The sequence below is a fragment of the Heloderma suspectum genome, chromosome 3, assembly GCF_057233095.1.
Source record: "Heloderma suspectum isolate Gila_16-S chromosome 3, 16-S_ref, whole genome shotgun sequence".
In the NCBI taxonomy this organism is placed as follows: domain Eukaryota; kingdom Metazoa; phylum Chordata; class Lepidosauria; order Squamata; family Helodermatidae; genus Heloderma; species Heloderma suspectum.
Genome location: NC_139460.1, coordinates 295771825 through 295788652, shown reverse-complemented (window position 1 = coordinate 295788652; position 16828 = coordinate 295771825). Strand labels below are relative to the sequence as shown.

At 45.7% G+C, this 16828-nt stretch overlaps 1 protein-coding gene across 1 annotated transcript in view; it reads right to left on the bottom strand.

Moving 5' to 3' along the window:
- Window positions 1–7082: 7082 nt before the first annotated feature.
- LOC146351461 (vomeronasal type-2 receptor 1-like) overlaps window positions 7083–16828 on the bottom strand; it is a 52999-nt gene continuing 43253 nt past the window's right edge. The window contains exons 4-6 of the mRNA XM_084842049.1: window positions 16506–16733; window positions 12277–12400; window positions 7083–8656 (exon numbers count right to left, since the gene is read on the bottom strand). Of these exons, the coding sequence (XP_084698175.1) occupies window positions 7668–8656; window positions 12277–12400; window positions 16506–16733 (1341 nt within the window). The 3' untranslated portion in view covers window positions 7083–7667. The remainder of the gene's footprint in view (window positions 8657–12276; window positions 12401–16505; window positions 16734–16828) is intronic.

The following is a 16828-nucleotide window of genomic DNA, read 5'->3' as shown; positions in this document are numbered from 1 at the left end:
GTTTAAAGTTAAAGAACCATCAGAAGGAAGAACTGGACCTTGAAGCTACCCATTAACAGCTCTTGGACAGTAGACTGAACAAGGCACACAAGATCCTGGTGGATCATTCTTCAGCTGGGTCTACAGAGCAGTGTTGTTTTTGGAAAAATCTTAGAACTGGGAAGGCTAACAGCTGTAACCAAAAGGGAAGGGGATAAAGAGGTAATTTGAGTGATACTGGGGGAAAGAACATATGAACAGACAGACAGAATGTGGGATCTGGTAAATGAAAACATTATAGCTTAGAGTAAAATAACTTCAGACTATTAGCAATGAGATGACACCATCTTAAACGATGGCAACAACAAAAATCCATTAAGGGCCAAGGGTAAGCATGCCTGTGGAGCTAAAATTCATTAATGAAGACAGTGGAATGTTGAAGGAAGTTAGTGGAATGTAGTACAAAGAGTCAGAAAAAAGTGTAAATTGTTTTGGAATGTCCAAGAGGGGGAATGTAAATGATAGAGAAAGAACCAAAGAATTGATGGGAGTTTTTGAAGAGTGAGATTTTAAATATTCTAGGAAGGTAGAATGGTTAGAAGAAGAAGGAATTGCTTACCTACAGAACTTTGGCTTGGCGTTCTGGCTTAAATGGGGATTTCATTGTTTGAATGGTTTTCATCTAAGACAGAGAAAAGAAGACACAGTTTGCTGGCTTCAGAAGGGAGTCTTCCCCTTTTCTAAAATGCAGATTTGCATGTGGCAGAGAAGGATGGAAGATTGGAAAGAAGAAGAAATAACAGTGCCTCTGAGCATATACAGAGGAGAACTGTTCTTCAGTGTTTCAAAACTGTCCCAGGATAAATGCTGTGATAGAGAAAAAGAGATTTGGTGACTATTATTGACAAGCTCAAAGATTTTAATAGGGAAATTGGGAGGGGGTTTCATTCCAAAATTGTACTATATATATTAAATGAATACCTTTGGAGTTTTTGTTTTGTTTTATTTTAATGGCTCTAAGAGTTTGAGTTTCACTTCCCTTTTTGAGTGCACTTCCCTTCATGGTGAAGAGGAACCCTTTCACAACATCTAGCCAGGTCAAGAACGCTCTTGAGGAGGTAGGCATGTCATTGTCAGCATCTACAGTCAAGAGACGGCTTTATGAATGTAAATACAGAGGCTTCAAAACAAGGTGCAAACCACCGGTAACGCTCAAGAACCGAAAGGCCAGATTAGCCTTTGCCAGCAAACACCTAAAAAAGCCTGCCCAGTTCTGGAATAAGATTCTTTGGACTGATGAAACCAAGATTAACTTGTACCAGAATGATGGGAAGAGAAAAGTATGGAGAAGGAAAGGAACAGCTCATGATCCAAAGCATACCACATCATCTGTCAAACATGGTGAAGGCAATGTTATGGCATGGGCATGTTTGGCTGCCAATGGAACCGGGTCACTGGTGTTTATTGATGACCTGACTGCTGATAAAAGCAGCAGGATGAATTCTGAAGTGTATAGGGCTATACTTTCTGCTCAGATTCAGCTGAATGCTGCCAAACTGATAGGACACCGCTTCATCTTGCAGATGGGTAATGACCCAAAACATACAGCAAAAGCTACCCAAGAGTTTCTAAAGGCAAAGAAGTGGGATGTTCTTCAATGGCCAAGTCAGTCACCTGATCTCAGCCCAACAGAGCATGCTTTTCACTTACTGAAGACAAGACTGAAGGCAGAAAGACACACAAACAAGCAGCAGCTGAAGGCAGCTGCAGAAGGCTTGGCCAAGCATCTCGAGGGAGGAAACTCAGCATTGGGTCATGTCCATGGGTTCCAGACTTCAGGCAGTCATTGACTGCAAAGGATTTTCATCCAGGTATTGAAGGCGATCCTTAAGTTTGAAATGATGTTGGTTTGTTCCATTACTTATGAGCCACCAACGATGGGTGTGTGTGTATGCCACTGGCTGTCCTTCCTGAATGGTTAGTGCCCCACTTTTGTCAAACCCCTTGAATTACAGCTGAAAGTCCTGACTTCACTCCCATCTGGGTGTGTTTCCTTTCAACTTCAAGTGCAGGGGCTCATCATTACTATCTCCATAGCTGCACCCCCAAAGAGAGCCCAAAATTACAGACAGCTGTGTTGATCCAGTTCTAGCAGTTTTCATCTCCACCAGGAACAGGTCTTTTTTTTAAAGCTCATAGGTCTTAACTGCTCATTCAAGACCAAAACACCCCCAAATACTTTGCATTACAACAAGGAACAATATAACGTTGCTGGGAACATTGATTTTCCTCCAGCTACTGCGAGGATTGCACCTAAGCTCAGAGGCAACCGGGAAGTCTGGGGTGGGGGGTAGCAGATGACATCAGTGTCCCCGGTAATTAAAAAAAGTGCTGGTGTTCCATCCCTGCAAGCCCTGGCTCGGCTTCACCACAGATCATTTGTTTGTATTTTGTTTGGCGAGTAGGAGGAGAAAAGATCTGCTGGCATCAGGTCCTCTCACTTCCTGAAACTGTGCCCCACTTCCAGTATCCTGCACCATCACTATTCCATTATTCCAGAGTGGCCCCACACCTCTGGAATGAGTTACCACAGAGGTCTCCCAGGCCTCATCACTGCAGGCTTTTAAGAAGCCCCTGAAAACATATTACTTTACTCTGGCCTTCCCCTGATTATGTTTTATTGGACTGGGTTGTAACTGCAGCATGCGGAAATCAAGCATGCGGACAAGAGCAGAGTTGTAGCTGCCAGACAATCTGCTCCTTTGGATGACCAGCTGCTCCCAGCCTGGTGTCCTCCGGATGTGGTGGGCTACAGATCTCATCATCCCCAACAGGCGGAGGGGAAGGCTGGATCAAGCACTGTGGAAAGCCGCTTTACAAGCAAATCAACCGTCGTCCCTCCCCCCTTCTGAATTGCATTGAAGAACTGAGGAGCATACGATGGAACAGTACCAAAGGCATGAGACACACCGTGCTGTTAGTTATCTCAGTAAATGCTGTTTCTGCTCCCTGTAACAACATCAACAGAAATAAATTGAGCTGAAAAAGCAGCCAGGGAATACTACCTCCATATCACTGGATGATGGAATGTTCCGTTCCATTCCAGCAAAGGCAAAGCTGTTGTTGCGATGTACGGCCCTCTTTCTGCTTTTCCTGCAAAAGCCTACAAGCAAGATGCACCAACAAACCTACCCCTGGGCATCTCTACACCAGCCTAATATCCCGCATTTAAAATGGGTCTTTCTGCTTCCGTTTTAAATGCAGGCTCACAACTGACTCCCTTTACACGTGCTCCCTTTCCCCCCTCCCCTTCCCCCCTCCTTCTCCCGTATCTGAGTCTTCCATTTTCTTTCATTGATCTCGCTCCTCTTCTTGCCGCTTTAACTCTTTTCATGGAGGAAACTGAAGCGGAACACAATGGGGTACTTTGATAGCTCATTAGCTGCGATCTATTTAAAAACGGAACAAAGGGCATTTAGTGCAGGAGACGCCTTGAATGATCACGGTGTCATGTAAAGAGCCCGCAAACTTCCGTGAAAGAGCAATCTCAATCGCAGGATAAAAGCCCAGTGTGAAGGAGCCCCCTCTTTTCACTTTTAGACGTGGAGAGTCACTGGCTGTCAGAGTAGACAACGCAGGGTACAAGTGAATCTGACTTGGCATAAGACCCCCCTCATATGTTCAGAAGTAGTGGCACCATTAGGGATGGACCATGGGGCAAAGGTCCCGGGCCCTGCAACCCCACTTTGAGCATGGCACCTACGAATGAAACACCCCAGAGCTGTGGATGATGGTGGGTGGTGGCAGTAGCAAAGGGAGAGGCAGATGTTTGGTGGGGAGCATGCAGACAGTCCTCTTGAACGGCTTGAGGGAAGAGTGGCCAGTGAGAGAGGGAGAGGAAGGGAAGCCAGCCCACAAGTGTTGATTGGGTGGCTCCTCCCACAGTCATCTGTGGCTTCGAAGCCAGGCAAGGAAGCTTCAAGGAACTGGTAGTGTTCATACCTACTACATTCTCTGTCTCTTCCATATCAAGCTGGAGGGGATGGCGGGGGGGTTGGGAGTCTTGCCTGGGCTAAGGCAGGTGAAATTAAGGGTATTTCTAAACATAGTGCTTCCATGGCTTTTATTGTGGAATTGCTCTGCCTTGTTCATGGAATTCTACTGTGTTCAGATGATGTTGTCTTCTGTTTGTAACCCTCCCATGTTTTCCCATCACGTCCTTTTTCTTTCTGCCAAAAAAAGAAATAATTAGAGGAGAAAAGACAGAATGGCTGCACAATGTCTTTTGGTTAGTAGTGCTAGGAGCTGTCTGTCTGGAAGCACCTGGAGTTGCTGCACCAAAGACTGCCATCTTCTGAATTGTTCCTCTTCCAGGAAATTCCCTCTCCTCTGCTGCTTTTGCTGAATTGATTTCGAGTTTAGCTCTGAAGAGCTCTCTGCTGCTATTAACAGTTTCTAGAATTATCTCATTCAGAGCACTTCCTGGGCAAGAACCCGAAAAACAGCACAACAGGGGCTTGCAGGAGCCTTGGCTTGGCAAGGCAGGGAGGGAAGCATGCCCCCCCTCCGCCCCCCCTTCTACCCTAGGTACGAGAGGCCTTTTGCTTCCTAAGTGAAATTGCCAACAGCTTGTAATTGCTCACTGCAGTTCCTGTAAGTCAGACTTATGGAGGGCTCCTAGCGCTACGGAGGTGTCGTGCAGCTATTCCAGCTTTTTCTCCTTAACAGGTTTTCCAGGTGCTTCCAGGCAAGGCTTTTATGACACCATTTCCCTGTTTCACTCACAGAATATGAGGGGCTCCAAACAACATCATCCCCCTCTTGTTGTAACCCTTCTGTGTTTTCCCTGTTGGAATAAGCAACAGCCATTAGTTAAAACCCACTGTATGGAGAGAAAAATAACTGGTTGAAAAGCCACAAAGGACACAATCCTATGCAAGTTGAAACAGAAAAAAGTCCTACAACTCCTGGGGGTTATAGGACCTTTTTCTGTCTAAACATGCATAGGATTGCGCTCTAAATGGTTACTGCATGTGGAACCGGAAGCTGGGCTATGTTTTTTTCTTTCTCTCTGGCTTCCTGTGCCACCGCTCTCTGTGTTGGTTTCTGTTTCACTTTTATCTACTTACTTTGCTTGATTCACTTGTAACAAGAAAATGCCTGAGAATGTCCTGTTTAAAGCTTTCAGCTGTTTCTGTCTTAAATGCGCTCAGACAAAACTTACTCTGGAACATTCCCACCACTTCTCTCTCTCTTCTTATTGCAGAAAATCCATTAAGTAAGAAAAGCTGGAATAGCTGCTACACAGTGCCTCCTGAGTGTTAGTGCCAGGAGCCCTCTGGCTGGAAGCCCATTCTGTGGTCAGAAAAAAAGACGGAAGAAGTGGTGGAAAAATACAGGAGGGTTACAAGTGGAAGAGGATGATGTCTGCGTCCCCTATAGAATTCAGCAAATGAGGCAGTAACAGCTTTGTCTGGAAGCAAATGTATTACTGTGAAGTGGGGAGGGGGAAAACGAGATGGCACAGTGCTATGCACATTTACTCAGAAGTAAGCCCCACCGTGTTCAACAAGATTGACTCCTGACTACATGTGCATAGGATTGCACCCAGAGGCAGCATTGTAACTAGATGAACAGCAGACAAAGCAAAGACGCTGGCAGGATTGTACAGAATCAAAGGGGAAACAGCCGTCCTACGGGCAGTTATGCCCCCTGCCCTTCTTCACAGCCAGTTGGCCTTAATGCAGTATGGATTGCTCTTCAGTAAAGATGCCTAGGATCAGGTTGCAGCAGGGCAGCTATCCTGTGCCTACTACCTTGTGAGTGAGTCCCATGAACAAAGTGTGAATGACTACTAAGTTGTTGTTCAGTCGTTAAGTCGTGTCTGACTCTTCGTGACCCCATGGACCATAGCACGCCAGGCCTTCCTGTCTTCTGCTCTCTCCTGGAGCATGCTCAAGTTCATGACTACTAAGTACTACACATGTATATAAACGGGATCTCACTACAAGGCAGCCACTCCCATTTTTTGATGCTGCTGCACCCTTAAATTCCCAGGGACACTTTTCTCTGCTTCCACGGATGGCATGGGGAGTGTGGGGAAAGAAAGGAAAACTGGGTCATCCGATGCCCCAAGCCTAGGGAAAGCTGCTACAGTTGCAAGGAATCTCACTCCCCACTCCCAGGGGCCTCATCCCTCCTGCACCTGCCTCCTAGCCGGGTCACTACCCCCAAGCATTGAACAGGGGGTTGGACTCAATGGTCTTGTAGGACCCTTCCAACCCTACTATTCTATGAAGTCAAGCAGTCCAGGTGTGTAGTCAGCCCAACACATGGTGATGTGCAGCTGCATACTGGGAGGAGGAGAAGGAGCCAGCCAGGTGTGAGTGCCTACCTCGCATGCATCAACCCTCCAACACACCCAAAACTGAATGGCAAGAAAGTGTGGGTGTGGGTAGCAGAATAAAAAATTGTGAGTTTGGCTAGGGAGATGGGGAAGGGGAGAGGGCTTTGCAAAGGAGAATATTGGGAAAGTAATTGCTTCTAAGCATGTACAAAGTTTCTTTCTTTCAGTCCCACATAACTGCAATTTAGTCCTACACAAGTATTGCTATGATCCACACCACTGAATCAGACAAGTTTTCCAGCCTATGTACATAGGATAAAATCCAACATAAGTCCTACTTACAGTAGACCCATAGAAATGCAAGACTTAAGTTAGTCATGGCTAACTTAAGTTCCGCTCATTCCAATGGGTCTATCCTAAGTAGGACTTAAACTGGATTTTACCCCATGGTTACAGACGCTCATTTTATATACTTTATTTTCTTTCTTTTTATTCAAAATATCACTAAGAACTATTTTGTTTTTTTAAGATATCAGAAAGGTAAATGTAATGTCCATTACCATTTGAAGAGGAAGCCACTGTAAAGACCATTAAGTCCAGGGTCTAAAATTACTTAGCTGGTTCATAAGAGATTGTTACAGAGCAATAGCTCTGGAAGAATTCAAAGTTTGCCCAAGGTACTGGTAACACAACATCAGCTGAAAAGTAAGCTTCCATTGAAACACCTCATTAACATGAAACACAACATGAAACAGCTGTAAGTAATTTGATTTATTGGAAAATATTACAGGCACTGTCAAGCAATTACTTGTTGTTATGTTGACATTTTACAAGGAAATGTCACTGGTTGTATTGTTTTAAACTCTTGGCCTATTACAGATGGACTCATAAGGCCAGATTCTATGAACCATGTGCAGAGTCCTACTCATGGAACAGGGATTCCCTGTCTTCTGCGGCCTGCTGCTCCCTCCACCCCCACCCTGAAAAGCCACTCCTGAGGGTTGGGAAATGCCCCACAATAGTGTTGACGTGGCACAGGAAACTGCAGCTGAGAGGGGGTGGAAAGAAGAAACTCCCTATCTTGTGCAAGAGGAAAGTTCCTTTTCACTCATGTCGGCTTGGGTCTGGGCCATATATATATATAATTGTAAAAATACAAATTCCTCGAAAAGTGCCTCACATGACTTTGTCAGCAAGCAATTAGGTATGTGTTATTTGTGCTATTCCCCAAGAAGCAGAAGCTGCGTGACTTTGATAGGAACCAGGTATCTGCTTTCTCTCAGGATAGAGGAAAACGTGCAAATAAACTAATGGAGTTGTGGCAGGCAAGAGCTAAGAAGGTCTAATCATCAAGAACCGTGGTGGAGACCGTGTTAATTTCACTGGTGCAAGAGGCAGAGGTTGGTGGTGCGCTCTTGTCATTCAAGGTCACTCTGCCACCCACGATTTCTTCTGTGTTTCTTAGAGGTTTCAGCAAAATAATGTAACACTTGGGCACAAAAAAGCACCCTAGCAAGCCAAAGCTGGAGGCCAGAATTGCAAATATCTCCACGGCCACTTTGAACTTCCCTCTCGTGCTTAAGTAAGCAGGGACAAACGATATCCAGACGATGAAGAAGACCAGCATCCCAAAAGTGACAAACTTGCCTTCGTTAAAGTTATTGGGAAGCTTCCGAGCTACGAAGGCAGTGAGAAAGCACAGGATGGCGAGAAACACGTCAAACCCAAACATAATGCACAAGAACAAGATGGAACCTTCGTTGCACTCGAAAATGATTTTCAGCACTGTGAACTGGGTGTTTTTGAACATACGGGGTGGATCGAGTATGAGGTATGCTGAAGAAATGCCTGCTTCGGCCAGTACAGCGATGAGTACGATAATTTTTTGGAAAATGGGCCTCATGGACATGCGGACTTTCTCTGCAACCTTTGAATTTTTGGCCAAATGCGTCAGGAAGAGCATCACAGTCTTTGCTAAGAGGCAAGACAGGCAAACAGAAAAAGCCAAGGCAAGAGACACTTGGCGGGATTGGCACGACCAGTCTTCCGGCTTACCAATAAAGAGGATGGAGGTCATTAAGGTTGAGACGAGAGAAAACTGAATGAGGAAGCTCAGCTCGCGGTCATTGGCTTTCACAAGAGGCGTGCTTCTGAACTTGATATAGACGCCAGTCACAGCCAGGACAACACATGCGCCGAATACAGACAGAGCAATCAACGTCATTCCTAAAGCTTCTCCATAAGCCAAAAATTCCACCTCCTTAAGGACACAGTTGCTTCTCTGCTCGTTGGACCAGTAATCTTCTTTACACGCCAGACATTCTCTTGCATCTGAAGAGGAAACAACCAAAAACTATTTTTTTAAAAAAATGCTATAGAACTCAATTTGTGTCAGAGCTCACCAGGGTTCAAGGGCTGGCATCTGTTTTCAAGGACAGGAGGAATCAACCCTGGACTGTATAAAACAGCCTTCCCCAGTTCTGGTACCCTCTAAATGTTTTGGATTTCAACTCCCATTAGCCCCAGCCAGCCTGGCCAATAATCAGGAATGCTGGGAGTTGTAATCCAAAACATCTGGAGGGCATCAGGTTGAAGAAGACTGGTATTAAAAAATTGATTAATGGTATCCTTGAATAGGTGCATAGTGGGTTTCCCTCCCTGCTGAGGAATTCAAGAGCTATCTGCACTTCAGAGATTAGGGGGAAGTCTTCCAGATCAGAGTGTGTTATTTCCAGACAAACTTGAGGGCCACCATCCTTTCTCCCATAGAAATTAGGCATTGGTCATAATCAAGAAGTATAGGATAATCAGGAACCGGTGTATGATGTTAGTCCAGTTCACACGATCACCGGGTGGTTAACAAGCCACAGTGGAACTAGGACCTTGGATAACTCCAAATGGAAGTCTCCCCTACTACGTCAATAGGAGGATGTTGTCTCAGCAGGGAGTGAAAGGCAACTGAAGCCTTATGTGGGGTGACAAGACCTGTAGTATGGTCAGCTCAACCCCTCCTGGAGGAGCTGACAGGATTGTTAAAGGGCCCTCACCTGATTTTGTAGCCTGAGACTTCTGTGTTGCTGGGGAGGTAGAGGTTCTGCCAAGGATTCATCCTCTGAGCCAGAGGACAATGCAGAGCTGTGTCCCCTGGCTAGAAAATCTCTGAATAAGGCACTGACTGTCCTATCCCCAAGGAAGCAGCCTGTGCTTTGTCCTCATCAGAATCCTCTTCTGTATACTGGAAGGCCTAAGGGCTGGGGGACATGACACCTGTCTTCCAATCACCATTCCACCCTGGGTGACCTTGTGGCCAGTTCACCATCTCTCAGCCAAGCCCACCCTACCTCACAGAATCATTTCAAATATCAAATAGAGGGAAATAATCTTGTATACCACCTCAAGCTATTTGGAGGGAGGGCTGGTGGGTTTTTTTTTAAGTGTAATAAATAAATCATATAATAAATGACATTTATTTTCTTTATTATGCTTTAAAAAAAAATCTCTAGTTGGTGCTTGGATGAGAGACTGCTTGGGAGCTTCATGTACATTACTCTGAGCATCCCAAAGTAGGATGCGATATAAGTGCAAGAAATAACTCAATCATGCCTAGTAATGGAAACAATTCACACAGCCCCATCTTAATTCTTGGCACATGGCAAACCCTATTTCAGATGTCTCTTATTGGATAGAAACCCAGCAAAACATGTTTGACCATAGAAGACAGTAGGGCAAAAGAAATGAGGGTTTATGCCGTAGGCAAAAATACTTTTGTTCAGATAGTCCTGACATTAGACAACGTAAAGTGCCCTACGTTAGGTTGCAGATTGGGGTAGGTATCGGTCAGGGGAAGCTGTTGGCTCCGATGTCAGTGGGGTGGTGAATCTGTTCTGGATTTCAGTTAGAACCAGTCAGGACTCTAAAGCTATCCAAACTTCACACCTTGGATAGCTCCTTTAGAGTTCTGACTAAAACCTGGAGCGGATTCACTGCCCCACTGACATCGGAGCCACCAGCCTCCGCTGGTGTCGGTTTAATATTTGGCAAACTCTCATTGATTTAGTTTATTATTAGATTTTGATGACCATGGAAGTGCCAATTAGATTTCTGTCACAGGCTGCAATCCCATTGAATTAAGTGAGGCTTACTTCTGAGGAAATCTGCTTAAGGTTGCACTGACTAGAGCGGTCTCTGTCTCCCTTCAACTCCATTTAAAAATGATTGTCCCTCTCCAGTCTAAGTGTGGGATCCCTTTGGCCTAGGGATGTTGGAGAAATCTGCACCAGAACCAAATGAGTTTGGATTTTCTTGAATCTGACCCACAGATTTCACAACAGACCAGCTTTTCCCCTGTCGGGGGATTCCATGGACTTGAGGACTGGTTTTTCGAACTTTCCTGAATTTTCCGTAAATTTCATTGTTGAAAAATATGTAACATTAAAAAAAAAGGCCAAAAATGCACATTTCCCCCATAGGCTAAAGCATGAAAATGAGCATTTGGGGGAATTTGCACAAATTCGGAAACAAACAAGACATCAAATTCCGTCGATGGGTGGACGATGGAACGAAAGGTGCCTGACAATCTGTGAAACACAGACGGAACGGATTTTACACAGTCCCGTACATCCCTACCTTTGGCCTGTTTCTGGATATTGCCTTCAGCACCCTTCATTACAGATGGCACCGCTAGGGCCTCCAGAGGTAGTTGCTTCCCCAAGGGCTGCCCTCTTATTTTCTTTTTTACCTTAGGGAGGCAGCTTGGTACACCTCCCTCTCCCTGCCAGCCTGCTCTTTTTTTACCTGGGGCGGCAGCCACTCTTCCTCCTCCTTCTACCTGCCTCACTTGTCAAAGGAAGCACTGCAGCTGCGAGATGGTCAAGGCTGCTTTCCATTTTAAATGAAAGGGTGTTTTTTCTTCCTTAACTGAGTAGCAGTGAGGTGAATCAATCAGACTCTGCCTTTGTAGGGACATGGCCAATGAGGGCACAGGAGTGGTGAGGGGGTGGTCTTGACCCTGCTCCCGTGCCCTCAGAAAAGATAAACTACAAATGTAGTGGAATATATAATTCTGGTTTGGACTAATACATGACATGCCTTAACTTCCAGCTAACCACACCAGTTACAGCCTTTCCTGGACAAGGATAGCTTGGCCACAGTGGTAGAGACACGAGTAACTCAAGACTAGATTACCGCAACACACTTTTCGTGGGGCTGCACTTAAGGTTGGTTCAGAAGCTGCATCTAATGCAGAATGCAGCAGCTCAGCTGTTGTTGGGAGCTGCCCCTTTTTCAGCATGGAATTCCTTTGCTGAGGGAATTGCCCTTTGCTGAGGGAATTGCCTTTGCTGAGGGAATTGCCCTCCTTTGCTGAGGGAATTTGCAACTAGGCCAGGTTTGAGGTTTTGTCCCTGGTGTATAAAGCCCTAAACAACTTGGGACCAGGATATCTGAGACAGCGCCTTCTTCCTTACCAGCCTGTCTGGTCACTGAGGGCATCAGATGAGGAATGCCTGGTGGTTCCACATGGACCTGCAGTCCATTTGGAATCCACTCGGAGTACAGCCTTCATGCACTGGCTCCCTTTCTGTGGAACGCCCTGCTCTTGATGTCCGGAAGGCACCAATGTTGTTTTGTTTTCAGCGCCTGCTGAAGACATTTGCAATTAAACAAGTCTTCCCTGACTGACCAGCCACAGCTTTAGATAACATAATTTGATTTAAGACATTTTAATTCTGTATTTTGATGCTCCCCCCTTTTCTTTCTTTCTTTCTTTCTTTCTTTCTTTCTTTCTTTCTTTCTTTCTTTCTTTCTTTCTTTCATTGTTCACTGCTTGGAAATCTTGCCAGATAAAGAGTGGTATATAAATCCTATAAATAAATAGTCTAGACACAGTCAATGAAATGTCTCCACCTCTCCCCCCGCCCACCTCCTTGGCTCAAGCCAGAAGGCATCCATACCTGTAGAATCACTGTACTGTCCTTCTGCACACCTTATACAGTCATAACAGCAAGAGGGCTTCCCTTGCAGGATCCCCTTCCGATAACCAGGTTGGCAGTTGTTATTGCATGCAGAGCGTGGCCGCTGAAAGGTACAGAATAGACACTGTATTTCTCCTACATAGAAAATGCATCTATTTCTGCCATGTGTTAATCTGTTCTAAGGCATGTCTGCAATACATTGCTGAGTTCCATGTAATTATGCTTAGGGAAGATGGCTGAGTTGACTGTGAATTATGGTAAATACTTTGTGTGTTTCATGGCTTGTACCCTAAGTTTAGTTAACATCAGGAAGTTCACACAAAGGAAGTTTCCCATGACTTCTCCCCTTTGCGGCCACCTCTGCCCCTCAAAAAGCCTCTTTGGAGGGTCATTCCACCACAACAATGTGGGATAAATGTAGGGATGGGCGAAAGTCCCTTACCTGTTCTCGAAGCTTGCTTCACGGTGGGGGGGAGGTGCTTTGGTTCTCCCCCCGAAGTTCAGGCGAGGGGGGGGAGGCGCCCCGCCTCGCCCAGCCGAAATTCAGGCCGGGGGGGAGGCGCCCCATCCCTCGCCGGCGAAATTCAGGCCGGGTAGAAGCGCCCCGTCTACCCGGCCGCGAAAAAAAAGTAAAAAACAAAAACACCTGTGATAGGCTACGTAACGATTTACGTAGCCTATCACGGCTAGATTTCCAAAGTCAGCCGTGATAGGCTATGTAAATCGTCACGTAGCCTATCACGGGTGACTTTGAAAAAAAAAAAAAAGCGCGTACGCAAATGGCGGCTCCCATGGGGACCGCCATTTGCATTCCTTATTTTGGCACATCTAGTCTACGTAAAGATTTACGTAGACTATGGCGAAAATAAGGGCAATGCAAATAGCGTTCCCTTATTTTCGCCGTAGTCTACGTAAATGTTTACGTAGACTAGACGTGCCAAAATAAGGAACGCAAATGGTGGCGCCCATGGGCCGCCGCCATTTGCGTACGCGCTTTTTTTTTTTTCCAAAGTCACCTGTGATAGGCTACGTGACGATTTACGTAGCCTATCACGGCTGACTTTGGAAATCTAGCCGTGATAGGCTATGTAAATCGTTACGTAGCCTATCACGGGTGTGGTTTGGTTTTTTTTACCGCACTTTTTTTTTTTGCAATGGCAGCAGCGGCAGCCGGTCGGGAGACTGGCCGCCGCCCCCGCCGAACCGCCGCCCCCGCCGAACCGCCGCCGAACCGCCACCGGGACCCACCGCCGAGAGGGACATTCGCGGGAGGTAAGTCCCATCCCAGGGGGGGCAGGGGGCCGGCGGAGAGTTTCCCCACCAATTTTGGGGGCCCGAATGCGTTGGCATTCGGCCTCCCGAAGATTCGGGGAGAAATTCTCCGCCATCCCTAGATGCAGAGGGTTACTATGGGATGGGGAACGGCAGAATTGCCAGAAATCAGCATTGAATCCTAAAATAAGTTAGGAGGGCTGCTGGCTGGGGAATGCTGGGAGTTGTTGGACTTTTTCCTGTCTAAACATGCATAGGATTGTGCCTTTAATTTAAAAAGAAGTTCATGGAAAGACAGTTTCACATCTCCTTCTCCTCCCCGCTCCCAGCAGCAGCCTGCAGCCTATCCCACATTGTCCAGGAGGGCCTCTGACCCTTGGGTGGACAGTCCTCTATTTGAAGGGCTGCCAGTGGACTGTCCTTTATTTTTAAGTCATCCTCTGTTTGAAGGGCTGCCCAATCCAAGTCCGGTTTAAGGAACCACAAGAAGGAGGAGCTTGGGCTTGAAATTACTCATCCACAGTTAGCAGCTGGACGGCAGACTGTGGAAGACACAGAGGTCACCTGGTCACATTCTCCCATACTATGGTGAGATGTATTTCTATATAAATTATGATACTTATTTCTAAATTTGCATCTATATATATAAATAAACATATGCAATTTTTAGGAAAATCAGTGCCCTCTTCTTGTATTCTTTTTTGATGATGCAGTTCCTCTGTTTGGGGTAATCTATAAGTGGCCATCCTAGATCCCCCAGAGAGGCTTTTCAGGGACATGTGTGGCTGGAAGGGGAAGAAGACAGAAACTTGCCATCCAGCTCTTTCCATTCACTTCTCTGAGGATGGCTACTAGGCCTGATGGCTATGTGCTACCTTCAGTACCAGAGGCAGTATGCCTATGTATGCCAGTTGCTGGGGAACATGGGTGAGAGGGTGCTGTTGCACTCATGTCTTGCTTGTGTTTTCCTGGTCGACAGCTGGTTGGGCACTGTGTGTACAGAATGCTGGACTAGATGGACCCTTGGTTTGATCCAGCAGGGCTCTTCTTATGTTCTTATAATCTAAGCCCATATATTCTATTTAACTCAGTATTTAAGCCCAAGCAGTGATTTTTTTTCTGCCATTTTTCTTCTCGCTTAGTGAAGTTAGTTGTGTGAGCCCAAAAGTCTTGAACGTATTATAGTCTGAATGCTCATTTAAAAAGTTCAGCCAAACTCAAATGCTCAGTCAAGCTCAAATCTCAATAATGGCATGCCTCTGTTCCCCAGCACATTGCCCACGGGCACCAGGGTACCTGTGGAGTCATGCTGTGGTGCTCACAAGGCTCTCCACTCCCACCCCTCACCACTGTATTAATGCTGCAGGCAGCAGTGGCACTTTTGGATGCTCAAGCCCACAGCCACCATCTTCAGTTCTCCAAAATGCAATGCTCAGTGTGGATGTCTGGCATTATATTCCGGGGAAACTAAGATGGTGGCCACCTACTAAGGAGTAGAGCTGAGTGGCTGCTCAGCAACCTTCCATCCAAAAGTGGCCATCCTGGGGGGAGTGGCAATTCTTCGAGTAGCATCATTCTCTTAATACATGTCAACTGGAATCCTTTAATAGGAATTGTGCTGCTAATGGGGAAAACATATGTCAATGGGCCCTTCTATAAGGGGGAAGAAAGCTATTTTTTTATTATTCAAATACTATTTCTGATGAAGGGTTGGATCCAGATTTAAGCTGGATCAATGGTGCTGATGGAAGTGGAGTTCCTTTCCCCCTCCTTCCCAACCCTCTGAAAATCCTACACAGAGAGTCAGAAGACCCTGCTGAATGGGGTGAGCAGTGACATGTGAGATGGGGGGGTCACTAAAAATTGGGCAGAGGGACCTTCCATGAGCAGAGTCCTTCCTCTCACAGAAGGCAGATCCTGGATCCAACTCACCATAAGTTGCTGTTACAGTTAAGCAATAATTCACACAGAAGTAAGGTAGCATCTTTTTAAAATTATGGGCAGTCCATTAATTCACTGCATCAGTAGGGCAAGGCAACTAGGACATCAAGGGATGTCTACTTCTCTTTCTTTCTTTCTTTCTTTCTTTCTCTTTCAACTTGTATAACACAAAAGGGCTCCTAGGAAAGACAGACTGATATATCCCTGAAACTTAGTTTCTTCCTGAGAAATTTATATTGGCTAGGTTCACATGATCAGCAGGGGAAACTACACAATCTGAGTTGTTTCCCCCACCCCCGCATGTGCCCGCCGTGTGCTTAACATGCTCGCCATGTGCCAGCGCCATGTCATCCGACCTAGCCTGCGGTGTGGCGGGAGTGACTTCTAACACACAACCCATGGCTTGTAGTAGGGGTTGTGGGGTAGGTTAGAAGCCACCCCCGCCGCACCACATGCCGGCTTCGGACGACACAGGAACCCATGACACGGCACGGGTAATTAAGGAAATGCCATGCCAGGCACATGGGTAATTAAGGAAATGCTGGACACATGAGCAGCAGGTGTGGGGGCAGGGGAAACGACTCAGACTGTGTCGTTTCCCCCGCTGATCGTGCGAACCCGACTATTTCCCCCTTTGTACAAATTTGTTCTCAAACTTCCTGGTACAAAAGAAACTGTCTCTACCTGGCACTGAATTAGCACCCAGTTGATGGCAATGAAGATAACACTATCCTGATAGAAGATGCATCCTTAAAATTCAGTCTGTCAACATGGCAAATGCATCATGGATTTGTCACTGGTGTAAAATGCATGTCCATTGGGTCTGTGCTCTTATAAACAACAATGGGCAAATTCTGTCCATATTAAGTTTTCTACTTATTTTAGACATTATGGAAATGTGGAAACCATTCATATAACAACAGGTATAAGCATCCATGTCATGTTGGTGGCCATGGTAGCATAAGATGTTAAATTAGGGATAGGAATTCACTTACCAATCGGTCTGGATTGTTCCAAAATATTGATTCATTATCTATACGAAACTCCCTATTTACATCATCAGTCATGTTAAATGTCCCAACTTTCACAAAGGAAATGTGACCAGTTTCATTCATCTGCCAGTTTAGAATGTCATACGGAGTATACACATCTCCCTTGTCGTTTATGTCTACAAACTCATCAAGAACTGTGAACTTCATCTTATTCTTCATGTAGTACATTAGCTATGAATCAGGAGACAAAAATAAGCAGAGTATCAAACAAATCACATTCATTCATTTCATTTATGACATTTCTATACTGCCAAATAGCCAAAGCT